Source organism: Bufo bufo, chromosome 8 (assembly GCF_905171765.1).
Source record: "Bufo bufo chromosome 8, aBufBuf1.1, whole genome shotgun sequence".
Lineage (NCBI taxonomy): Eukaryota > Metazoa > Chordata > Amphibia > Anura > Bufonidae > Bufo > Bufo bufo.
The window spans coordinates 20,369,112-20,396,691 of record NC_053396.1 but is presented as its reverse complement, the minus strand read 5'-3'; the positions used below and the strand labels follow the sequence as shown (position 1 = coordinate 20,396,691).

General features: G+C 46.8%; 1 protein-coding gene across 1 annotated transcript in view; it reads right to left on the bottom strand.

The window, feature by feature from the left end:
- The window catches only part of COL27A1 (collagen type XXVII alpha 1 chain), a 282,597-nt gene that overhangs the window by 210,422 nt on the left and 44,595 nt on the right, over positions 1-27,580 (bottom strand). Inside the window, exons 4-7 of the mRNA XM_040404975.1 lie at positions 16,485-16,538; positions 11,416-11,469; positions 3,160-3,213; positions 1,819-1,872 (exon numbers count right to left, since the gene is read on the bottom strand). Of these exons, the coding sequence (XP_040260909.1) occupies positions 1,819-1,872; positions 3,160-3,213; positions 11,416-11,469; positions 16,485-16,538 (216 nt within the window). The remainder of the gene's footprint in view (positions 1-1,818; positions 1,873-3,159; positions 3,214-11,415; positions 11,470-16,484; positions 16,539-27,580) is intronic.

Here is a 27,580-nt window from a genome sequence, read left to right as displayed (position 1 = left end):
TTAGTGCCGGATCCGGCATTAAGTGTTCTGGCAAAACGGATCCGGCTTTCGGGTCTGCGCATGCGCAGACCTTTAAAAACGCAAATAAAATTAATACTGGATCCGTTTTTTCCGGATGACACCGGAGAGATGGATCCGGTATTTCAATGCATCCGGATCCGTCTGACAAATGCCATCCGTTTGCGTCCGGACTGCCGGAATCCTCTGCCGCAAGTGTGAAAGTACCCATATGTGCGATCACCCGCATCGCGTGCAGGTGACCCTACAGTATATTTACACTACATACTTCTGACTACACGGTCAAAAGTGCATAAAAAAAACCCCACTAAAAACTGCTCCATATATGCAAGCCGCGTGGCTGGAAACCGTATCGCAAAACTGCAGCAATTTTACAGTGGATTTTTAAGCGCACGGTCAAAAACCTCCCATGCAAATATTCCCTAAAGTTAAATTCACCCACGGCAGGTCTGTTACAGAGATATCTACGACTGAAGGTGGCTCGTGCGTCTGAGCTGATCATATAAGGAGGAGTCCGCACGCCACAGATTACTTCTGCTGCAAAATCCACAGGTTACAAGCAGATTTGTAGCAGATTTCGCCCGATTGGTATGAAATCCGCCACAACTGCGCAGCAGAACAGACGTGGTGCGGATTAGAAAGTGTGATCTATGCCGTATGTAAGAAATACACAGGATGACAAGTTCATATTTGGCTGCCAGACATTGGGAAGTTCACATCCATTAGGGAATTCTTCACTGATTGGGGATGAGGTTTTTGGCTGGAGCAGAAAATAATGAGCACATGGTGGTTACATTAAGGTTTTATTTGGAAATTTATGTCATGCATGAGACAAAACAACGCAGACACATATATCCACCGGAAAATACTCAGGTGTGGATTTGGAGGCAGAATTTTGGAGCAGTTTTGGATGCAGCTTTCTGTGTAGATTACACCCCCCCCCCCCCCCCCCCCCACTGAAATTAATTGAATGTCATTTACGATGGCCATTACGCCAGTTTTTTGCATGAAAAATTTTGCAAGACCCAACTTTGCTTCTTTTTTAATGCCTGTGCGGCAAAATATTTATTTTTTTGAACAGGCGTCCTTACACCATGCTGGCATCTTGCAAGAGAGTGACGGGAGCCCGAAACAGGCATAAAAGCGTAGAGAAAACTACTCCCATCCGGGGCGAGAGTCGTTTTTACTCCAGGCGCGTGGACTGCCGGAGGTGCGCCTAATTTACGACAAGGCCTGAGCATCATCTGGGAGAAGTGTCTGACACACGGGCCGTGTTTCCCGGACTGAGCCTGGTCCTTATACATAGCTGAAGCAGAACCTCTCGGTTTCCCTCCAGCGTGGTACAGAAAACACCAGCTAGAACTAATGCTATAGTTATCTATGGGATTGTTCATATTCATCCTGTGCTGGATGTAAAAGAGTGGCGGGCGGAGAAATGCTGCATTCATCAATTTTCAGTCCAGCGCTATTAGTCTATAGACACCAGGCCTAGCGCACGTCACATACATCAGTTGTGTCCAGCTCCCCCCAGGACACAAAACTTGAGATCTACTTTAGGCCAGCTCATAAAAATGTCTTCGACACCTAACTTTGGTAATCTGTAGGATTGTATGAAATACTGTGTCACAAAGGCAATCTCTAATCCAAAGGCCTGAGCTCGAGATGAAAAGTCTAGACCTGCTTCAAGTAATCTCCTGGAAAGGTAGAGGCGCCCCATTGTAGGTTCAAGAATGTCCCAATCTCCATCTCCTACACCTCAAATCATCCTTATGAATGAATCGTAAAAGAAAACCAACTCACCTTTCGACCTAGGGACCCAGGAGCGCCCGTTAGCCCAGCCAATCCAGGGTCTCCCTAGAGAAAGGGAAAAGTGAGTACATCGAGTGGCAGGCAGAACAAGCAGATAACCTCGACGGAAAAGATGTGGTGGCTATCGATGCCAGCCTTCTGGTGCGATACATCGTGTTACTCTATTACACACGAGATTTATATGTCCCACAGGAAGCCGGTGGCAGCACATCGACATTGTTACAGGCGCAAAACATATGTCTCACTCCAGCATTTCCGAAGAGCTAAGATGAAGGAATAACTTACAAAGAGCAAAAGAGAACAATGGGGCACATGTACTAAGACTGGCTTTTCACGCCGGACTTAGTCTTCCCCTCTGCACGGCCGCTAGATACGTAGAGGCGTGTGCCTCGTCATAAATTAGCGCTTATAATGATTTATAAAGTTGTGGTCTCACCGGTGATCTACTTAACTGTTATCACATAATGCCATGATAACAGTCCAGTAGACTGGAATTCACAACACTATACATCATTATCATGTTGTGAAAAAATCACTAAGGCTACTTTCACACTCACGTTTTGGGGCGGATCCGTCATGGATCTGCAAAAACGGATTGGCGACAATAATGCAACCGCATGCATCCGTCATGAACGGATCCGTTTGTATTATCTTTAACATAGCCAAGACGACAATGGGAGAGACGGATCCGTTTTCTATTGTGCCGGAGAAAACGGATCCGTCCCCATTGACTTACATTGTGTCCCAGGACCGGATCCGTTTGGCTCCGCTTCGTCAGGCGGACAGCAAAACGCTCCAGAGCAGAATGGTGACTGATCGGAGGCAAACTGAGGCATTCTGAGCGGATCCTTTCCCATTCAGAATGCATTAGGGCAAAACTGATCCGTTTCGGACCGCTTGTGAGAGCCTATAATGGATCTGACAAACGGAAAGCCAAAACGCGAGTGAAATAACTCGTGGAGCGTGTTTCTCGGAATGAACGCGCTCACCTAAAAATTGCCTAAGGGCTACCAATGTAGATTACTAGGTCACAGCATATTTATGCTACGGTAGGTACAATTTCCTAATATAACAATAGGCAATTGGATGGAGCTTCTCAGCCGGCCTGGGGGTGGACTGCAGGCGGTTGTGAGGCAGCTCCTCGCCCGCTCCCCCTTCTTCATATAGCTCACTGCTAGGTAACCTTTATGTTCCATCACCACTAAATACCAATACATGCTATAAAATAAAAGAGGGACATTGTTCTTGGCAGGAGCCGGACGTGGCATCGCTGCCTGGAAGGACTTGCCAAGGTTTTGACTACACAGAAAAGAGATAACGTGATGAGAATACCTTTAATCCGTTCATGGATTTTCCCGGAGACAGGCCAGGATCCCCTTTTTGACCCTGGAAAGAAGAAAAGAATAAATGGAACATTAAAACAGAAATAGAAAAGGAGATCCCCGATTTGGAATGACATCACTCCATCCTCAGAGCCCGGGTCTACATCCAAATACTGGAACAAAGACTTGGCAACTTACTGCTTGTACAAAAATCACTTTAAAAAGGCGTTCTCCGGAAATAATTGTCCGCATCCTGCCTCCGTAAATAGAGGAGTCATACTACTTACCTGCTCCTCGCCGCTCCGATCAGCCACTCTGGCTTCTGCATGAGAGCCCCCTTTTAAATATGCATTTTCTTATCATTTCTTATCAACCCTTTCATTTAGGCCATCAGTCACTGCTGAGGGGGGTATGAACAGGCGGACCCGTCTTCCTAATAGGTTGCCCTTTAACGGGGCAGAATACTATGGTCAGAGATCTGCTTTCGATGGGTTGTCCAGAGGGCGAGTGAATTCATTAGGAACAACATATAAAAAAAAAACGGAGATTCCTACCCTCAGCAATCCCCCGCTGGTCTCAGCTCGACACGTAGAAAATGCATGGCGATGCCTGTACGGTCAGGTACTGGCTGCAGTCGGTCACTCGCTGAGAAGGCCTCTTCAGGCATTTCCTACATGTCCAGCCAGGACTAGGAAGTGAAGAGCAGATGGGATTGGGTAGATGGCAGTGAAGGACTTCTTTTATATCACTTTTAGCCATTTTGATTTTCCCTGCTTGGACAACCCCTTTAAGTTAACCCCTACATGTACGGCACAAGTCGGGGCTTTAAAGGTGGTGCCCACTAAGGATCTGAGCAGGTCCCGTAGTTGCAAGGTGCCTGCTGGAAGTATTGTCTGTGATCAGCATGAGGGTTACATCAGTATGAGGGTTTAGTAAGACCGCAGAGTGCACCTGTCATTGTAAAAGTTATTGTTCATCACTTTCACACATTGGCTATCCTGTGTAGGATGTCTATTGTAGTGCTTGCGGGCATCCTCCATTGTATGCATTTTTGCTGGGGATTGCCATTAGCAGCGGACCACAAGAGCAGGATCTGCCCCCCCCCCCCCCTCCGGTATAGATGCGCACTTCCTGCTTTTTATTACCACGCCAATTTGTAGTTTATATTGACTGTGATCGGCAATAACGCCGATCGCGGACATTTAAACCCTCAGATGCCGCGGTCAATTGTCATGGCATCTGAGCGGCCTTTTTTTTTTCTGGGGGCTCAAATGCTTCCCCCTGCCCAAGACTGAGGGAGCAGTTTGGTTACAGAGTCACACGTTAAAAAAAAAAAAAAAGTGTCAAATAAAAAGATTTAAAAATTAATATCACCCCCATTTTAAAAATAAAAACAAACAAATAATAATTAAATAAAATTTAAATAAAAAATATTTATTCCATTACGGGGGGAAAAAAAATGGAATAAAAAAGTGATCAAAAAGTCAATCCAAAATGGTATCAATGCAAGTCGCCCCACAAAAAAGGAGCCCTCACACAGCTCCATAGACATAAATATAAAAAAGTTATAAGGGTCAGAATATGTCAATGCAAAGAAAAAAAAAATTTCCCCCAAAAGTATTAACATGAAAAAAAATATAGTACTGCTGTAATCGTACTGACCCAGAGAATTAATTATTATTTTTTTTTACTGCATAGGAATCACTGTAAAAACTAAACCCATAAAACTATTTTTCTCAATTCCACCCAATTTAGTATTTTTTTCCAGCTTCCCACGACATTGCATGCGATATTAAATGTTGCCATTAGAAAGTACAACTTGTGCAGTAAAAAAAAAATAAGCCCTTATACGTCTGTGAATAGAAAAATAAAAAAGTTACGGCTCTGGGAAGTGAAAAACGAAAATGAAAAAAACGGAAAATATCTGTGTCATGAAGGGGAGTGCCGGTCTATACGAATAAAACCACCTTTCACACTGGCAACAATTCCCTGCACTTTTTTTCCTCGGTGACTGTGTGGTTTTCCTGCGCATTTTTTGGGGTTTTCACTGCGGAGTTGATGAGTAAGATATACTGGATGGACTACGAATAATGACACAGACTCCCTCCGTGACATCTGCTGTGCAAGCGAAGGCCCCAAAGATCGGTGGGAATAGAAAAACTGCCCGAGTCTGATAAACTTGTCACTGTGGTCGGTTGGCGGGCCGGCTGCTGTAGGCCCGGTGGTAGGTCTGGAAGACATCCTTATGATAACCCAAGCTGTTGTCGGCTCTGGGGGCTCAGCAGGTAGGCGCGTACAATCTTCCCGGCTTCCCATACATGCTCCGGGAGCTGGTTAATTAGCTTTTCTTGGATGTGTGTGAAGCAGCAGGAGGCCGAGGGATGATTTGACACAGATGCACGGTATCTGTGAATGAATGTCAGTGGGCGCTGCCAAGCTCAGATGGGTAATCTCCTCGCCGGCTGCTGATATTATAGCACCGCTGGCTGGCACCTTCCCAAACCCCTCTGCTTGCTTACTATTAACCCTACTTGCTTTTCCGGATAGCCCTCAACACAATGGTGCACTTTACTAAGTAGACGGTCTAAAGAGGCCACAAATTTATCCTAGTCGGTTTCCTTGCAAAAGGTTATGGTGCCAAAATTTTGGTGCAGTTTTGACGCATTTTGGGGCATCTGCATCACAAAGATGCCTAACATGCGATGCAACATCTGGACCACCACTGACGCATTTTACGCCACATTCCAGGAGCATAATTACATAAGTAATTGTGGACCAGTGGCTTGGTGACCAGTGTATTTAGACACGTGAATTTCCAATTATTTCAGTCACGACTTGAAGATGGTGCCCTATCGGAAGGCAGCACACGGTAGTGACAGACAACATGATTATAGCGGCGTGTCACTTACTTGTCGATATGTAAGAGTTTTCATCAAATCATAGTTTATCATGTGCAATTCTTGAGTCATGTCAATGATGAGGGCATGCTTTAGAGTCCTCAATATTCATGAGTGGTGAGCTCGTCACTGACTGACAGCTTTCTCCCTATTGCTGTGTACAGAGAGAAACACCCTCTCTTTGTTGATTGACAGCTTCTCTCTATTAATTTGCATAGGGAGATGTGCCCTTATCATTGATAAACAGCTTCACCCTATTACTATTGATAGGGAGAAGCATCCTCCTTGTCATTGATTGACAGCCTCTCCCTATTACTGTGCATGGGAAGAGACGCCCTCTCCTCACCGATTGACAGCCTCTCCCTATTACTGTGCATAGGAAGAGACGCCCTCTCGATGTAGATTGATAGCTTCTCCCTATTACTGTGCATAGGAAGAGACGCCCTCTCGATGTTGATTGACAGCTTCTCTCTATTAATTTGCATAGGGAGATGTGCCCTTATCATTGCTAAACAGCTTCACCCTATTACTATTCATAGGGAGAAGCATCCTCCTCGTCGTTGAGTGACAGCCTCTCCCTATTACTGTGCATAGAAAGAGACACTCTCTTGCTGTTGATTGACAGCCTTTCCCTACTACTGTCCATAGAAAGAGAGGCCCTCTCGATGTAGATTGACAGCTTCTCCCTTTTACTGTGCCTAGGGAGAAATGTCCTCTGTTCGTTGATTGACAGCTTCTCCCTTTTACTGTGCATAGAAAGAGAGGCCCTCTTGCTGTTGATTGACAGCCTCTCCCTATTACTGTCCATAGAAATAGAGGCCCTCTTGCTGTTGATTGACAGCTTATTCCTTTTACTGTGCATAGGGAGAAACTTCCTCTCACTATTGATTGACAGCCTCTCCCTATTACTGTGCATAGGAAGAGACGCCCTCTCGATGTAGATTGACAGCTTCTTCCTATTACTGTGCATAGGAAGAGACGCCCTCTCGATGTAGATTGACAGCTTCTTCCTATTACTGTACATAGGAAGAGACGCCCTCTCGATGTAGATTGACAGCTTCTCCTTATTACTGTGCATAGGAAGAGACGCCCTCTCGATGTAGATTGACAGCTTCTCCCTATTACTGTGCATAGGAAGAGACGCCCTCTCGATGTAGATTGACAGCTTCTCCCTATTACTGTGCATAGGAAGAGACGCCCTCTCGATGTAGATTGACAGCTTCTCCCTATTACTGTGCACAGGGAGAAAGCTATCAAGCAGGAGCTTGTGTGCAGAGGCAGCATAAAGCTGGTGACAAATTCCCTTGAAATAAAAGCGCAGTAATGATGATATAAACACATAATAATAGGAGCCAATGCTAATTACTTCACTTCCAGATCTTGGCAAGCCTCCAAGATTGCTGTAAAGACCCCCTCCCCCATTATTATTGGGATTGTAACTGGAGAACATACATGTTAGGAAGGAAACACATGTAGGCACCTGAGCCCCAGTCTATGGAGTTTGTACTGTGCGCTATAGTTGGTAGACATACTGAAATCTGGCTGCCAGCCCTGCTTTATCACACTGATCCCTTCCTGGAAGAGACAAGTTATGTCTGTGCTGATAATTTATATCCTCCACTTGGCTGCAGAAGTAATACGTTGTGAAGGAGGATGATTGGGAATACTATATGGACACTGTCAAGGGGAAAATGTTTCAAACAAACCCCTAGATCTGGCACTCGCTCGCTGACAGAATCATTACATTGCCAGGCACATTCTTGATCAATGGTGCTACTGAACTACAACCAGAGGACTCCACTAGATGGCGCTCTGCACAGACCTGGGGGGGGGGGGGGGGGGGGGGGGCTTTCTACTGTCAGTGTCTGGAGAAGATATCTATAGACGCTTGCTATCTATATTGTTTAGTGACTCGTGGCATGAACGGCACCTTCGTATACTGCGGCTCCTCATAAGTGGACTCTTTGTTAGGAGTCCTATTGATTAGATGGAGGAAGAAACGGAACGTTTCTCTGCAGTGTTTTCCGCGCTGGACAATGCGGTAACTCTCTCGCTGTATTAGATCGACGTGACTATTGGGGAAGGGAAGTCTAACAAAGATGGCCAATACTATAATACAGGGGGGAGGGGATGTTTCACAAAAATCACAAAAGCAAATTTGCAAGGGCGTCTACAAGATCACGCCGTCCCTGTGATTTCATTCTGCCAGAGTCTTACATGGTACAAGAGCAATGGACCACACTTTCGCAACGTGGTGAGCCGAATGATTATTACTCACGATCTCTCGGGTGAAAACAAAGCCTCCGTCTCTAAATGATTATACCGTGACGGATTGGAGGTGTGAGTAATAATTATTTGCGAAATTCCGACTCATTGACTTGCATTGCTTCAGCAACCTCCAGCTGATCTGAAACTACAACTCCCAGATTCCTACTTTCACTTCTATGGGAGTTACAAAAACAACCAAGTTAAGTGTGCATGCTGGGAGTTGTAGTTTCACAGCAGCTGGAGTGCCGAAGGATGCTGATCCCTACAATAGACTAGCGGAGTGTGGTGGAGCGCCAGTGTAGGGAGCATGGAAGTACAGTCAAGTTTATCCATTGTTTTACTAGGATAAACAGCACTGTGTAAACTGGATCTTTTTAAAGGCTATCGGCACCTTTTGGGGCAATTTTTTTTTCATGACTGCATTTTACTCCTTTTGGGCTAAAAAAAAAAAAATTTGCAATAATTTTAAATTTTTTACATATGATCTAAATGAATGTTTATGAGGTTGGGAGATCAGAGATAAGGCTTTGCATGAGCCGTCAGTAGACGGGACTCAGGAGCGACTGATTTCTAACTCCATGTATCACAAGAACCGCTGTAAATTTTTAATAAACCCAACTGAAAAAATATATTTTTAGCCCAGTATGTGTAAAATGCAGTCATGAAAAAGAAAATTGCCCTGGAGGGGTCCATAATAAATCAATGGCAGTAAATCACTGCTTCGGCAAAACAACGACATGTACGAGTCCAGCATCAGGGCAGAAATCACCTTCAATTGCCTCAATCATAGCCCAGGTTGCAATTTGGTAAAAGAGAAGATATCTAATGGTGACCATACATCTTGGATAGATGTAGAGCAAACAGCTATTCCTTCTGAACATGCACACTCGGCGTGGACACCATATCTAATCAGGGCAAGGTTGAGTCACCCCCATAGACATTAGATGATAGCTTGGTCCTGCAGAAATCAGGTAACATTTGTGTAATGTGTATGGGCACCTAAAGTAGGACTATCAAGTCCTCAAACAATGGCAGACATCTTTACCTGGGTGTAGCTGCGCCTCCAAAGATGCCAGCACTTCTATATTTTTTTTCTAGGGACCCCGGTTACCAAGCAATCAGCATCAGTAGTTTCAGCATCCAATACGGTTTGGAGACCATGCACTATTAAGGGGCGCCCCCGCCGCCGATTCTCAATGGGTAGTGAACCAGAGTGCTCTGACATAGTCCAATCAGTGCAGACACTGACATCGCGCTCTGGTTCACCAGGGACTATCCTCTTAACCATGTATGGCAGGGGAGGCCAATCCACGGCTCTTTGCCTCTTCAAGTGCGGCTCTAGCGGTGGAGCTGGGAAGCAGTCAGGCCGCCTCACTCTCCACCCCATGCTCAGATCTTCTTTCCTGATCGGGGTCCGTTGCTACTCTGCAGCTCCAGCTCGCTCGCCACTACGTCCTGATGCTCACAGTGTCAGAACGTAATAGCTGGAGACGCCCTTTGACCTGACGCTGTGCGCATCGGGTCACAGTGGAGACCGTGTCAGACCTGCAGATGGAGGATGGGGGTCTGATCTGAGCATGGCGGGGTCCTGATCTGAGCACGGGGGGTCTGATCTGAGCAAGGGGGGGTCTGATCTGAGCACGGGGGGGTCTGATCTGAGCACGGGGGGGGGTCTGATCTGAGCACGGCCGGGTCTGATCTGATCACGGCCGGGTCTGATCTGAGCACGGCCGGGTCTGATCTGAGCACGGCCGGGTCTGATCTGAGCACGGCCGGGTCTGATCTGAGCACGGCCGGGTCTGATCTGAGCACGGCCGGGTCTGATCTGAGCACGGCCGGGTCTGATCTGAGCACGGCCGGGTCTGATCTGAGCACGGCCGGGTCTGATCTGAGCACGGCCGGGTCTGATCTGAGCACGGCCGGGTCTCATCTGAGCACGGCCGGGTCTGATCTGAGCACGGCCGGGTCTGATCTGAGCACGGCCGGGTCTGATCTGAGCACGGCCGGGTCTGATCTGAGCACGGCCGGGTCTGATCTGAGCACGGCCGGGTCTGATCTGAGCACGGCCGGGTCTGATCTGAGCACGGCCGGGTCTGATCTGAGCACGGCCGGGTCTGATCTGAGCACGGCCGGGTCTGATCTGAGCACGGCCGGGTCTGATCTGAGCACAGGGGGGTCTGATCTGAGCACGGCCGGGTCTGATCTGAGCACGGCCGGGTCTGATCTGAGCACGGCCGGGTCTGATCTGAGCACGGCCGGGTCTGATCTGAGCACGGCCGGGTCTGATCTGAGCACAGGGGGGTCTGATCTGAGCACGGCCGGGTCTGATCTGAGCACGGCCGGGTCTGATCTGAGCACCGCGGGGTCAGATTTGTGTTGTCTGATCTGAGCATTGGGGGTCTTATTTTGGGGGTCTGATTTAGAGTTCTTATCTTAGGCCAGATGAGTATTGGGGGTCTGATGAAAAATATTTTTTTTTCTTTTCTTCTCTGCTAATGAAAAATAAGAAAAAAATACTCAGATCAGATGAAAAATATATTTTTCTTATTATTTTTCTCCGCTAAAACCTAGGTGCATCTTATAGGGCGAAAAATACGGTGACTCCTGTGTAAATGTATAGCTTGTGGCTCCTGGTAGTCATACTTTTTTTTTTTTTCTGGCTATTTGTGTCTGTAAGTTGGCCATCCCTGGTATATGGTCTCTGCGCCACTTTACAAAAGCAAACAGGAGCACGCCGCCTGTCACTTGTATTTTTAGGAATTGCTCCTAAATCAGTTCTTTTTTTATGGCCAGGCATTGGGCTATAAAAAACCTTTTCACTTTGGGGCCAGCCCGGACAACCTGTACCTGTAGGATACTGATGTTATAGGCACAGTTGACAAAAGTTCCAAATTTGCTGAAACTGTCCCTAATTTTCAGAGACAATCCTGGCAAATTATTTCCAAGGATGAAACTGGATGGCCCTGCCCAAAAGAGGGCATTACTAGTAGGTTTCGGGGCTCCTGCGGGTAGGGCTTAAATGCCCCAAATTTGACAACATTATGTACTGCAAATAGAAGAATTCTTGGTGCATTGGAAAACTTTGCGACTTGAATACTGACCTTTGGACCAGAATATCCGGGTGGACCAGGTTTTCCGTGAGGCCCAGGAGGACCCTAAAAATAAAAATAAAAAAATAGTTTTTTCTTGTACCTTCAGAGACAGCGTTAACAAGTGCAAATGTGACGATAATGATGATGTAATGACTTGTAAATCTAAACTGCAACAACCAATCGGGTTCTTGTTATTTTCCCTTCTCTGAAGAAAGTTACTTTCCGATTGGTTGTTTTGCTGACGCAATAATATTCAGTATTGGGCGACGCAAAACTATGGAGGCTCGTCCCCATTGCGGCCTGTTATCGGCTGAACCCCCCACCCCGGATGTCATCATCTGTGCGACGGGGAGATGCAGCAGTGGCCGTGTCGGCATCAGAAGCGACGTGGGTGCTGGGGTAAGTACCTCTGTGAGGGGCCCGGGCATATGGGGGGGCAATATAGGTCTTGGATAACCCCTTTAATAATCACTTGAATTTCCCCACATATAACAATGTGGGGTCATGTTTTCTTAGAAATTGACATCTGGGTGTTACTAGTTGGGGGGGTGTCACTACACAACCTGACAATGTCCAGTCAGTGCTGACTGTGTAGGGGGTCTGTCACTAGACAACCTGACAACGTCCAATCAGTGCTGACTGTGTAGAGGGGGGTGTCACTAGACAACCTGACAATGTCTAGTCAGTGCTGACTGTGTAGGGGGTCTGTCACTAGACAACCTGACAACGTCCAATCAGTGCTGACTGTGTAGAGGGTGTATTGATTAGAAACAAATGGACGGCACTGTGCTTCCTTTAGGGTCCAGGTGCGCGGTCAGCAGGTCGAATCCCCATATACTTGTGATAGAAAGACCAGCACTCCGTAATTTCTATGTTGAAAGAAAATTTCTTTATTCGTCACCCATATGTGATGCGCGTTTCGGCATAAGTCTGTGCCTTTCTCAAATAACAGGTGATGGTAGCTCAATCCCACATATACAATACACCATTTAAAAGTATATTTAAATGGTGTATTGTATATGTGGGATTGAGCTACCATCACCTGTTATTTGAGAAAGGCACAGACTTATGCCGAAACGCGCATCACATATGGGTGACGAATAAAGAAATTTTCTTTCAACATAGAAATTACGGAGTGTGTAGAGGGTGTGTCACTAGACAACCTGACAATGTCCAGTCGGTGCTGACTGTGTAGGAGGTGTGTCATTACACAACCTGACAACGTCCAATCAGTGCTGACTGTGTAGGGGGGTCTGTCACTAGACAACCTGACAATGTCCAATCAGTGCTGACTGTGTAGGGGGGGTGTCACTAGACAACCTGACAATGTCCAATCAGTGCTGACTGTGTAGGGGGGTCTGTCACTAGACAACCTGACAATGTCCAGTCAGTGCTGACGGTGTAGAGGGTGTGCCACTAGACAACCTGACAATGTCCAGTGCTGACTGTGTAGGGACACACCCTTTTGACAAAAAGAATAGTAACACCCACTTTTTTAAATACATTTCTAGTGCAGAGTTATAAAAAAAGTTGTTCTAGAATAGTTATTACATGGGGAATACAAGTGCTTACTAAAACAGTAACATCAGGAGAGATGACAGGTCCTCTGCAGGCAGCAGGTTATAGAGCAGGAGGAGCTGAGCAGGCTGATATATAGTTTTGTGGGAAAGCATTCAGCAGAACTTGTCCTGTAGTCACTGACATATCTGTCAATGACTGCCACCACCCACATGACTCATGAGCCCAGAAAAAGCAGAGATTTCAATGTACAAATATTTCCCCACACAACTATATACCAATCTGCTCAGCTCCTCCTGCTCTACAACAAGCTGCCTGCAGACTGCACTGCATTTTGTGGCGACAGGTTCCCTTTAAAATGGTTTTGAAAGGTGAACATGAAGAAGAGAGTTAGCAGTGACAACTTTACAGGAGAGGTGACAAGTGTCTGATGGCTGGAGTGGGAATCCCGTGTCCCTCGGTCGAGGAGGTACCCTGCTGCTCCATTCAGACTCTAGGGGCAGTCTTAAAGGCTTTGGAGGAAGTGGCAGTGAGCATGCTCGACCGCTGCTCCATTGAATCGGGGGACACAGGACACTCATTCTCATGGGGGAACCCAGTGGTAGAATATTTGTCACCTATCCTGTGGGACAACCCATGTAAAGGACTTTTCCTATGGATAGGTCACCAGTATCAGATCGACACCCAGGATCCACATCAATCAGCTGTTTGAGAAGGCACCGACTCTCGCACTAGTGCCACGGCCTTCTCTGTGCTTACCAAGCACAGCGCCGTACATTGTATAGTGGCTTCGCTTGGTATCGCAGCTCAGCTTCATTCACTTCAATGGGGCTGAGCTGCTCCTACGCCATGTCACCCGATTTTTTTTATAAAAGCTGGAGAAGGCAGCGGCGCTCGCAGCAGTGAACAACTGAGCGTCGGACCCTCACCTATCAGATACTGATAAACTATCCAGTGGATAGGTCATCAGCAAAAAAAACTTGGAAAACCCCTTTAATAACATTATAGACATACAGTCCCATTATTCTCTAGCATAATTATGCAGACTGTACTAAAAGCAAATACGTTCTAGGAAGAAATACAACAAAAAAATGCTAAGGCATCTTTTTTTCTTTATGTGCATCTGTCCGCACTTTATCATCTTTCTTTACAGACTGCATCTCCTGAGGTTTGATTCCCCCCACTTTTACAATGTCCGGAGTAATGATTAGGGAATCCAGGAGAAACCCCCTACTCATCCAGGCTTTCCAATAAGTAGAGGACTGGACGGTGACTCGCAGCTATAACCAGTCACTACGGACATGTTACCCAGCTACAAGCCGCAGGAATCCTACACAGATGTGCTACATATTTCTCGCACTTTGGGGCTTGGTAGTATTTTCATTCGCAGTACGACAGAGGAGTTTAGTCTATCATCCAGCTCGAGAGACAATGGGGGACATTTATAAAAACTGGCGCAAAAGAAAAAAACGGTGATGTCATCAATGACAACAACTTGTAGAAATCCAGAAAAATAAAAAAATGGAGACAGCACGTCCAAAAAGGGTGCAAAAAGTGGAATTTATTCCGGATGCAACGTTTCGGCTATGTTAGCCTTTTTCATGCTTGAAAAAGGCTAACATAGCCGAAACGTTGCATCCGGAATAAATTCCACTTTTTGCACCCTTTTTGGACGTGCTGTCTCCATTTTTTTATTTTTCTGGATTTCTACAAGTTGCTTTACTGGGGGGTTTTTACCGCCCCTCCTGGAGACGAGCACCCGACGCATAACTTCTTGGGAGTGCTGTCCACCCATATTTTCTATCAATGACAACAAGTCAGATGGCGGATTTATTACCCGACCTGCTCAGGAAATAAAATGACGACTATAATGTATTGGTAACACCCATGTGCTTCCCGGCGCTAGCTTCTATAAATGCCCCTCATTGTGTGCACCACCAAACAAATCTGCGTGTGACCCTAAAAGCGTTGATTCAGTATTTTCTCCAGACCCGCCAAGCTATATAAGGAGACTTTAACCATTTCTACTTAAAGGGGTTTGGCGGGGTTTTATATTGATGACCTGTCCTCAGGATAGGTCATCAATATCAGATCGGCAGGGGGTCCGACACCCGGCACCCCTGCCGATCAACTATATGGAGGAAAGGCGCACGCAGTGTGCACGTGCCGTCTCCCGTCTCTCTTCCTGCTCGCTGCTGCTGTGTCTATGGCGAGCAGGAAGAGAGACGGGAGACGGCACGTGCACACGCCTTCCCTTTATACAGCTGATCGGCGTGGGTGCCGGGTGTCGGACCCCCGCCGATCTGATATTGACATCCTTAGGATAGGTCCTCAATATTAAAAGCCCGGAGAACCCCTTTATTAAGGCTCATTTGCACACGAGCGTGTGTGCCCCGTGCCCGTATTGCGGACAGCAGACAGCCTGCGATATACAGGCACCAGCTCTGTGCACTCCGTATCACGCATGCGGACCCATTGACTTGAATGGGTCCGCAATCCTCAAGATACAGAGCGGAGGCACAGATCGGAAGACTACGGAAGCAGTACGAAGCGCTTCAGTGGAATTTCGGGCAGTGCCTGCACACCGCAAAAAAAATGGAACATGCCCGTCTCTCGCAGATTGCGGATCCATTCAAGTCAGTGGGCCCGAATCCGCAAAGGGTGTGCACACGGACGGTGCCCGTGCATTGCGGACCACTATTTGGCGTCCGCGATACGGGTACGGAGCACCCACGCTTGTGTGCATAAGCCATAATACCCCTCTGCTAATTTTGCTAACTTGCTCTATCTTTTTGCGGAAGGGAAGGATCGCGGACCCATTCAAGTGAATAGGTCTGCGATCCCCATGCGCCTGCCCCAGGATCAGAAAAAAACGGAAAGCTCAACACAGAAGTGAACGGCCGCCTAAAGCCTGTTTCCCAATCGGTTCTCCTTTCACAACACAAGTCTCAGCGGCATGTCTATCCAGAAGACGTCCTGGTCTGCCCTGTCATGTGAGGATCTGCTGATCAGTTTCTTCTGTGTGTAGACTTGTTCTAGAGGTCAGTGTTCTGGAGAGGTCATCAGTATCTGATCAGTGGGGGTCCGACACCCGGGACCCCCGCCAATCAGCTATTTGAGGAGGCACCGGCACTCACAGCAGTGCCACGGCCTTCTCTCAACTTCCCCTAGGCCATGTGACGTCACGTTCATCGGACACGTGGCCTAGGCACAGCTCACCCATTGAAGTGAACGGGGCTGAGCTGCAATACCAAGAACAGCCACTATACAATGTACGGATGTGTCGGTGCGTTCTTAAACAGCTGATCAGCGGGGCTCCCAAATGTCAGACCCCCACCATTCAGATATTGATTACCTATCCAGGGGAAACCATCCATTTTTGGTCCGTGGTTTTCACAGACCATTGGTAGGAGATGCTCTGGAAATTAATTTTCAGCCTAGCAGTGTCCGTGGAGGGACACAAATGGACACACGGATTATTCATGAACGGACCATCGTCTGACAGAGGCCTAACTTGTTGATTTTAGAGGGATTCAATTGTAATGGAGGCTGTTACTTACTCTTGGACCTCTTTTCCCAGGTGGTCCGGGAAGTCCTGATGGACCAGGTGGTCCCTGCAAAGAAAGTAAAAATGGTCAATGCAGGTTAAAAAATAAAAATAAATCAAAACATAAATCTGCAATTACTAAACCTGAACAATCACAAAGAAATCATGTGAAATGTCCGTCTTTTAAGTTATATAATTAACAAATTTGTTTTCTTCCTTATTGATAATGTGGGGATATGCTATCGTGGGAAGGATAGAAAAACCATGCCAAAAAACGGAACGCCGTTTAGAAGCGGACTCCATCCTCCCAAGATCAGTAGGGGTCTGCCATCTGCCGATTCTATGGACACAGACAGCAGAGGGCTCCTGTGCAAGGACAGTATATGGTCCCCATGCAATTACATGGTATGTCCGCCCCTGGGACCACAGCATGAGCCAAGTCACAATTCTACTCCATGGTAGTGTAGCTTGGCAGGGAGAGAAAAAAATAGTTTCTGTGCTGAAAAAAAAAAAAAAAACAGACATGGAACCCCCTTCAAAATTGCATATTGACATCGTTTTTGGCCTGGCTTTTGATCCTACCCATTTCAAGCGTGGATTTGGTGCGGAATTCCCCCCGAGAATGAACACACGACTTCTATATCCGCTGCCGTAGTGTAAAGGACTCAATGAAATCAATGGAAGGTGGATTGTACAAGCTTTCTGTGTGGATTTTAGGTGCTCCCCACCGTGTCCTGCAGTGAGGTTTTGTATGGAGCCCTGGCCGAGCATAAACACTCCCCGTTCCATGCAACTCCAAAACCTACTTTTAAGGGACCCCTGGTAATCTAACCCATGGGTGGGTGACTTAACAGCCAAAATACCCTTTATAGGCAGTGTAAACATTATCATGCCTGTCAAAGTGCAGAGGGTGCGGCAGTTGCAGAGAGAGCAGAGCCTCTAGGTGTAACGCCAACGCCCCCGTTGCTCCTAGAGGCTCATTTGCATATATTAAAACATCATTTTTCTCAGCAATGTGGGCACATATGAACATAGGACTAACACAGATGTCTACAGCTGCTAAGTGCACATGTAACAAGTCAGCCAGTGTCATAGGTACAAAACTGCTGACAGATGCCCAATCCAATGTGGGAAAGGATGAAGAGCATTGACTGTGGCATTGCAACCACTTAATACCGAACCCTACAGGACGCCTCCGCCCCAATACACTTTGCGGATATATCTTGCTCTCCACCGCTATAATGCTTAGATATCTTATCTCTAATCGTATTACTCCTCGACTCTCTGTCTGGGTCTGTTTTTACTCAATTTCTCTATCCTTACACCTCTGTCAAGTCTACAATGCAGACCCTTATCTCTGGGAGCCCTGCTCCCACAGAACAGCAGACCGGTGACCTTACTGACCTTTGTGCACCCACCATGGATCCTAACCCCATAGGGATGACGTATACTAACGGCGGACAGAATCACAAACCTGGAATCTAATAAAAGAGTCAGCCAGCTTCATAGTTTATTCTAGACATACCGGCTGTGAGGTTCTTAAGTGCTGCCGGCGCGTGTATGGAGGTACCGCCACAGGACGGTGGACGCCGCACCCTAATACAGCGAGTGCACTGAGCTGCCTACCTGTTATTGACTCAATCTGTAATCATCTTTATGTATATAATACTAGGAGTGAATTTGTGAATCAGGGAGCTCATGATGAGCACAGCCTTAGGTCTCTCCACTAAGAATGCTTTCAGATAACAGAGGCTGTATACGAGCTTTTGTCGGCGGTGTATATACCCTCCAAAATATTAGTCTCAACATAAAAACTTGTATAACGCATGGTATACCTTTATTTTTTTTTATTTTTTTGCTGCAACCTTCTGTATAGACGAGCATAGTCTGCTGTGATACAGTTGAAAAAAAAAAAGAATGCCGACACATAAATGGAGCACTACGGATATGTTTAAAGGGGTTTTCTGGGACTGTTTTGGTGCTTACCTCATGTACATCTTCCCCATGCTTTTTTGTTTTTCACTTTGGGCTCTCCTAACTCGTTTTCACCATGTAAATAAATCCCTCAGGGTTTTTTTCCTCCTGTATGTAGCACTTACTATTGCCGTATCCAACCAAACCCATCATGCACTTCTCCTTCCTCTGAGACAGGACCGCCCCTATCAACGCCCAGTTTATCGCTCCTCCCACCCAGCTAGTTACATAGACACTCCTCTATCAACGCCCAGCTAGTTTATAGCTCCTCCCACCCAGCTAGTTACATAGACTCTCCCCTATCCCTGCCCCTCACAACGTCCAGCTAGTTTATAGCTCCTCCCACCCAGCAAATTACATAGACACTCCCCTATCACTGCCCCCAACAACGCCCAGCTAGTTTATAGCTCCTCCCACCCAGCTAGTTACATAGACACTCCCCTATCACTGCAACTCACAACGCCCAGCTAGGTTATAGCTCCTCCCACCCAGCTAGTTACATAGACACTGCCCTATCCTTGCCCTTCATAACGCCCACCTAGTTTATAGCTCCTCCCACCCAACAAATTACATAGACACTCCCCTATCACTGCGACTCACAACGCCCAGCTAGTTTATAGCTCCTCCCACCCAGCTATTTACATAGACACTCCCCTATCCTTGCCCTTCATAACGCCCACCTAGTTTATAGCTCCTCCCACCCAACAAATTACATAGACACTCCCCTATCACTGCGACTCACAACGCCCAGCTAGTTTATAGCTCCTCCCACCCAGCTAGTTACATAGACACTCCCCTATCACCGCCCCTAACAACACTCAGCTAGTTTATAGCTCCTCCCACCCAGCTAGTTACATAGACACTCCCCTATCCCTGCCCCTCACAACGTCCAGCTAGTTTATAGCTCCTCCCACCCAGCAAATTACAGACACTCCCCTATCACCGCCCCTAACGCCCAGCTAGTTTATAGCTCCTCCCACCCAGCAAATTACATAGACACTCCCCTGTCACTGCGACTCACAACGCCCAGCTAGTTTATAGCTCCTCCCACCCAGCTAGTTACATAGACACTCCCCTATCCTTGCCCTTCATAACGCCCACCTAGTTTATAGCTCCTCCCACCCAGCAAATTACATAGACACTCCCCTATCACTGCGACTCACAACGCCCACCTAGTTCATAGCTCCTCCCACCCAGCTGGTTACATAGACACTCCCTTATCACTGCCCCGCCCATGGACATAACATCACAGGAAATACGAACTGCATGGACATGGTCATGTGACCACAACCCAGAACCGGAGATAGGAGCAATAAAAGGTAAAATAAATATATTACACCATTATACTTACCGTCATAAAGTTTTATTTTAAAGGACATTGATGCAAACTGGAAAACCCCTTTAATGTATGACATATGGTGGGGGTTTTTCCTGGCATAAACGCAACGTGCGCTGAGCCTAGCCCAGGTGCATTTTGTTGTCCATATTATAGTCTCAAAAGTCGACGTCCCCTGAACCTAATGTAGATCCCAGGTACTGAGGCTGGAATAAGAACCTCAAAATGTTATGGCCGTCTGATGCCGGAGTTCACTGGATCCTGCCTAGCCAGACAGAAACTGTTGTGTGCTGGAAAGTGACTGGATCCAGCCAGCAAAGGAAGCAATATGAATAATAACTAGGGATGAGCGAATCAACTTCAGATGAAACATTCAAAGTCGATTCGCATAAAACTTCGTTTCAATACTGTACAGAGCTGCCGCTCGGTACAGTATTAGAATGTATTGGCTCCGATGAGCCGAAGTTATTACTTCGAGAGACTTCGCATAATAACTTCAGAAATTGATTTAGACCTCTTTCACACGACCGTTTTTTGCGGTCCGTATACGGAACCATTCATTTCAACGGTTCCGCAAAAGAAATAACGGAATGTACTCCGTATGCATTCCGTTTCCGTATTTCCATTCCGTTGAAAGTCAATGGGTCTGCAAAAAAACAGAACACATACGGAAATGCATCCGTATTTCTTCCGTATCCGTTCCGTTTTTGCAGAACCGTCTATTGAAAATGTTATGGCCAGCCCAATATTTTCTATGTAATTACTGTATACTGTATATGCCATACGGCAAAACGGAACGGAAAAGGATACAAAAAACGGAACAACTGAACTGAAAAAGCCATACGGTCGTGTGAAAGAGGCCTTAGGCTCCATTCACACGTCCGCAACGTGTTTTGGGGATCCGCAAAACACGGACAGCGGCAATGTGCGTTCCGCATTTTGCGGACCGCACATTGCCGGCACTAATAGAATATGCCTGTTCTTGTCCGCAATTGCGGACAAAAATAGGACATGTTCTATTTTTTTGCGGAACGGAAGTGCGGACCCGGAAGTGTGGATCCGCAATTCCGTGTCCGGGCAGCACATCGTGCTACCCCATAGGAATGAATGGGTCCGCAATTCCGTTCCGCAAAATGCGGAACTAAATTGCGGACGTGTGAATGGAGCCTTATACTGTAAAAAGAAACATTTACCGAACTCTGGTTCAGTTCCATGGTACCACTTGGAACCGAACCCGAGTTCGGGAAATGGTTTTTTACAGTATAAATCAATTACTAAAGTTATTCTGCGAAGTCTCGCGAGACTTCGCGAAGTAATAACTTCGGCTCATCTGAGCCAATACATTCTAATACTATACAGAGCGCTCGCTCCGTACAGTATTAGAACAAAGTTTTATACATTATTGAGTGCCTTAAAGAAACCCGTCATCAACGTTATGCTGATCTCACTGAGGGCAGCATAAAGTAGTGACAGAAATGCTGATGTTAGCGGTGTGTCACTCATGAGCTAAAAGTAAGTGGTTGCCGAGAACCAGCATCATAATGATTACAGCCTGGGCCTGGAAGAGTCACATCTACCTGAGAAGAGTCCTGGTTATACATAATCTCCTGCTCTCTCACCACCTGCTGACGATTGGCAGTTCTCTCCTAGAGAGAAAGGGAGGAAACTAGGTAGAAGCCGGTCAGTCATCAGCAGGAATTCATGGATAACCAGGACTCTTCTCAGGTGGCCGTGACTCTTCTCCAGTCCCAGTCTGCAATGATTGTGATCTTGGTTCTCGGCAACCACTTACTTTTAAATGACAGAACCGCTGAAATCCACTCACCTGTCTCTACTTTATTCCGCTGTTAGTGTGGGTAGCATAAAGTTGATGACAGGCTCCCTTTAACTTTCTCTACTTGATAAATGCCATTAGCTGCAACCAATTAGCGGTAATCCGCATGCAGTTACTGGGGCCAGACCGCAAACTGTATCAGCGTACCATATCCAGGTTATGTAATGCAGGTTTTAAAGCCAAAGCCAGGAACGGATCTTAAAGGGGATGTCCCACAAAAAAATATTATAGTTTTCAAACCAGCACTTAGATCTGAACACTTTCGTAATTTCATGCAATTAAAAATTTAGCATAGCCACTGAGTTATTCAATAAAATGTATCTGTATGGCACCACCTGCTTTTTTTTTTTTTTTCCAATTTCTCTGTCCTGCTCATCGAGATGGCCGCACATGCTCAGTTCCAGCCTTCAACTGCCAACAGCTGCAGCAGGAAGGACATGTCCCCTGAGAAAAAAAATCTACCGTCCTCAGGCTTACGCTAGCGACGTCTGTGCCGGCCTCGTATTGATAACCCTCATTATAAATAAAAAGAAAAATGGCCAAGGGCCAACTACCCATTCCCTCGGTGTCCGTGCATTGGGGATTTCAGTAGATATTGGGCTGTACCGGCTGTACTTGTGCACAGGATAGAAGGATAAGTGTCCGATTGTTGGGGCGCGGCCCCCAGGGTTCATAAAAATAGGGACTCACTGAACTCTATGGGACTGCGAAAGATAGCCGAGCACTGTACGTTACTTTCTCCTGCAGTCCTATTGAGAACGAATGGCATAGCAGCGTGCGAGAGCGACCTGCAGCTTCATCCATACAGAGAAACGGCGACCCCCTTACTGGGATTGGCAAGGGCCCCAGAGGTTGGACCCCCACCAATCAGACACTTATCCCCTATCCTATACATAGTGGATAAGTTTGCCTTTAAAAGGCATCTGTCAGCAGTTTTGTACCTATGACACTGGCTGACCTGTTACATGTGCACTTGGCAGCTGAAGACATCTGTGTTAGTCCCATGTTCATGTGTGCCCACATTGCTGGGAAACATGATGTTTTAATATATGCAAATGAGCCTCTAGGAGCAACGGGGGCGTTGCCATTACACTTAGAGGCTCTGCTCTCTCTACAACTGTCACTGGGCAGAACCAGCATGTCACTGGGCAGAACCAGCATGTCACTGGGCAGGACCAGCATGTCACTGGGCAGGACCAGCATGTCACTGGGCAGGACCAGCATGTCACTGGGCAGGACCAGCATGTCACTGGGCAGGACCAGCATGTCACTGGGCAGGACCAGCATGTCACTGGGCAGGACCAGCATGTCACTGGGCAGGACCAGCATGTCACTGGGCAGGACCAGCACGTCACTTGCCAGAACCAGCACGTCACTTGCCAGGACCAGCACGTCACTGGGCAGGACCAGCACGTCACTGGGCAGGACCAGCACGTCACTGGGCAGAACCAGCACGTCACTGGGCAGAACCAGCACGTCACTGGGCAGAACCAGCACGTCACTGGGCAGGACCAGCACGTCACTGGGCAGGACCAGCACGTCACTGGGCAGGACCAGCACGTCACTGGGCAGGACCAGCACGTCACTGGGCAGGACCAGCACGTCACTGGGCAGGACCAGCACGTCACTGGGCAGAACCAGCACGTCACTGGGCAGGACCAGCACGTCACTGGGCAGGACCAGCACGTCACTGGGCAGGACCAGCACGTCACTGGGCAGGACCAGCATGTCACTGGGCAGGACTGGGCAGGACCAGCACGTCATGCTTCCCATCTATATATATATATACTCATATCCAATAAAGCATAGGCCAATGACACCAATGTTTTCCAATAAAACTGTATAAATCTATATAAAGATGTAACCTCCTTTTCAACAATATCTTCGTCATTAAACCGGTTCCTTGGGACAGGAGGTCGGAGCAGTTCGCCACTATTAACTTTCTAAGCATATTCACCAAGATGGCGCACACTGAAGAATGTAGTGAGAGACGGTCAATTTCAGAGCAAATTGTTTGCTAAATATGCCCCGTAGTCGCTTATTGGATTCTGAGGTGAAGGTGTGGACCATACTGGTTGTCATCCATTTCATAAAAACATAAAGCATGATCAACCCTATTAAGCCAGGCATGCTACCTGGATGGGTGGACCATGCTGATCAAAACAAGGCCTCATTTTTGTCTGTACGATGCAACGTTCAGGAGAAAACTCTTTTATCGATATGCTAATTAGCTATTTGGAGCACCAAGGGGCTGCCATGACCCTTGGAGCACCAGTTTGTAAACAACCCTGCAGTCAGAGATAATCCCCCCTCCCCTGGATTAAGAGGGCTAGACAACATGTGCAATCCAGGGGAAAGGCTGCAGGGGTGCCTACAAACTACTGCTCCAAGGGCTCTGACTGGCACCTTGGTGCTCCAACTAGCTAATTAGCATATTCATAAAAACGCTGTTTTCTCTAGAACGGTGCATCGTTCAGACATAAATGAGGGGTCGTTTTGATCAGCATGCCTGACTTAATAGGGTTGATAATGCTGACAGATACTCTTTTAATAGGGTCATTCTACCCTAAACTATCCAACTTGTTGATCAAGTTGATTTGGGCAGGGAGAAGCCTATTTCCAACCATTTTCGATGCTTCCCATTCAATTCAAAGGGACATTCAGCGCGGATTCCAAGATAGGGCACGCTGCTTCTATTTTCTACATGTGATGCTTGCAACTAAAAAGAATTGGAGGCTGTTGTGAGGCATTTTTTGGAGCTGAAAGACTCTAATATCAATGCCAAAAAACTATGTGTGAATGAGCCCCGGGGGTACGTCCTTATAGATTTATCTCTACGTGGATTTTGGCACTGGATTCCACTCCGGGTCGAATCCACATCCAAACTTCCCATGGAAAAAGCTAGGATCAAAAAACTACGTGGAATTTCAAGGCGGATTCCAAATCAACGTTTTTTTCAGCACTGAGCATGAACATACCCTTAGCGTACGTTGATACGAGAAATAATTTGTGACAGGCCAGAGTAAAAAGTCCCATGCAGATTTGTCGCGGACTTTGCGGCAGGGACTTCACCCTAATCCGTATAAATTTGGCCATAGGGAAGGCTGTTCATGGTCAGCGTGTCCCTACACGGCCCATACTACAGAGTATTAGCACTAGTCTTTCACTAACAGCGGATTATATGGCTGCCGCATGTTATCAATTACCCATAAAACTGCAAAAGATATTTCATATTGTTCAAATTACACACAATGCGTAAAGTCAACAATCTTCTGGTAGCCATACGTTAGGGATCCGCACTGGCGCTATACATTAATTCCTAACATCCAGGCCTTATCTACTGTGTAATATCCGGAGACCACCCTGAAGAAGACTCATGTTGGTGATCACCAGTTACCAATTTCCAGTGTAATAAATAAAATCTGTATCATATCATAATTGAGCTGGATAATCTAATAGAAAAGATAGCAGGGCTGCAGTACGTTAAATACCAGCGTGGTTGTTTTGGGAAAATACTCGGGATTTCCCTGGAATTAATGTTCACAGCTGAACAATTGACAAAAAAAGTAATTCCACGGTCGAGACCAGGGGAGGAAATGAGCTGTGATCTCACCGGTATGAGCTGCCAGTAATGTGTGTGTGACTCACTACTTCGTCCATGATGCACCGGCATACTACATTCTGTAAACGGACAGGCGCCAGTGCCACACCTGGGCACACATGGCGCTGTCACAGAGTCACTTTACTGGCGGCTCAGGAGCTATAAATCCATGGATAATACAGACGCCTCGCATAATAATGCATAATAAAACCGTTTTCATGTACTTAGGTTATATTGAACCGATCCAGGCGGCATTATAGGTGCAGCCATTTTTAAAGGCTGTCCAGAAGTTTCCTTTTTAATGAACTAGTGAAGTCACTGAGGTGCATCAGGCTCGGAGGGGGGCACCGACCGCTATGGGGAGTATACTTGAGAAACACAGAGAATGTACACTAGTACCAAATTTTGTCATCTCAATGCCCTTAGAGTAGGCACCATAGGTAGACCCCTACAATGGCTTCTCTAACTCAATGGTTTGGCTAAGTACAACGTCTTATACAAGGCATCAGATATCAGCCACCACAGAGGTCAATGGCTTCCCTAAGGCCTCTTTCACTCGGGGTTTGCGGGAAAAGGTGTGGGTGCTTTGCGGGAACATGCACGATTTTTCCGCACGAGTGCAAAACATTGTAAAGCGTTTTGCACTCGTGTGAGAACAATCGCGCATGTTTGGTATCCAAACCCGAACTTCTTCACAGAAGTTCGGGCTTGGGATCAGTGTTCTGTAGATTGTATTATTTCCCCTTATAGCATGGTTATAAGGGAAAATAATAGCATTCTGAATACAGAATGCAAAGTACAATAGGGCTGGAGGGGTTAAAAAAAATAAAAAATAATTAAACTCACCTTAGGCTACTTTCACACTAGCGTTGTTTTAATCCGGCGTTCAATTCCGACACCGGAACTGCCCGCCGGATCCGGAAAAACGTGTGAAAACGGATTACATTTGAATCCTGATCAGGATTTTGATCACAATGAAAAAATGCATTGGAAAAAACGGATCCGCCATTTATGGACTTTAACTTTTTTTTCACATTTTTCGGGTTTAACATGCAAAAGCCGGATCCGTTTTGACTGAACACACGGCGCGGGATCCGGCGTTAATGCAAGTCAATGGGAAAAAGGCCTGATCCGGCGTTCAGTCAAAGTGTTCAGGCTTTTTGGCCGGAGGTAAAAATACAACATGATACGTTTTTCTGAAAAGCCTGATCAGTCAAAAAGACTGAACTGAAGACGTCCTGATGCATCCTGAAGGACTGACTCTCCATTCAGAATGCATGGGGATAAAACTGATCAGTTCTTTTCCGGATTTGAGCCCCTAGGACGGAACTCAGCGCCGGAAAAGAAAAACGCTAGTGTGAAAGTGCCCTTAATCCACTTGATCGCGGAGCCGGCATCTCTTCTGTCTCCTTCTTTGCTGATTGCAGGAAAAGGACCTGTGGTGACGTCACTCCGGTCATCACATGGTCCATCACATGATCCATCACCATGGTAAAAGATCATGTGATGGACCATGTGATGACCGGAGTGACGTTACCACAGGTCCTTTTCCTGCAATCAGTAAAGACGGAGACAGAAGAGAAGCCGGGCTGCGCGATCAAGTGGATTAAGGTGAGTTTAATTTTATTTTTTATTTTTAACCCCTCCAGCGCTATTGTACTATGCATTCTGTATTCAGAATGCTATTATTTTCCCTTATAACCATGTTATAAGGGAAAATAATAATGATCGGGTCCCCATCCCGATCGTCTCCTAGCAACCGTGCGTGAAAATTGCACCGCATCCGCACTTGCTTGCGGATGCTTGCGATTTTTACGCAACCCCATTCATTTCTATGGGGCCTGCGTTACGTGAAAAACGCACAAAGAGGAGCATGCTGCGATTTTCACGCAACGCACAAGTGATGCGTGAAAATCACCGCTCATGTGAACAGCCCCATTGAAATGAATGGGTCAGGATTCAGTGCGGGTGCAATGCGTTCACCTCACGCATCGCATGCACGCGGAATACTCGCCCGTGTGAAAGGGGCCTGGGGGTGTATTAGACACCCTGATGCCTGCAGACGATTGTTGGGAGGGAAGCGTTCCCTCCCAGAAATCGTCAGATGGAGGACACCGCTGCTGTTACATACAATGTCCTCCATGGCATAGGAAGGAGCAATCGCCATGCCATCGCTTATCCCCATGCAAGAAAGCGGTGTGCCGGTGGCAATCTAATCAACATTAGATGGCAATACAGGTGACGTACACAACGGGGCCTTTCGTGACATGAAGGACATAATCTATGGCATGCAGCATCTTTCAAAACGATCTACAAAAGTGGATTCAAGACCAAAATTTAGACCGGGGCAACGACGAGACTAAA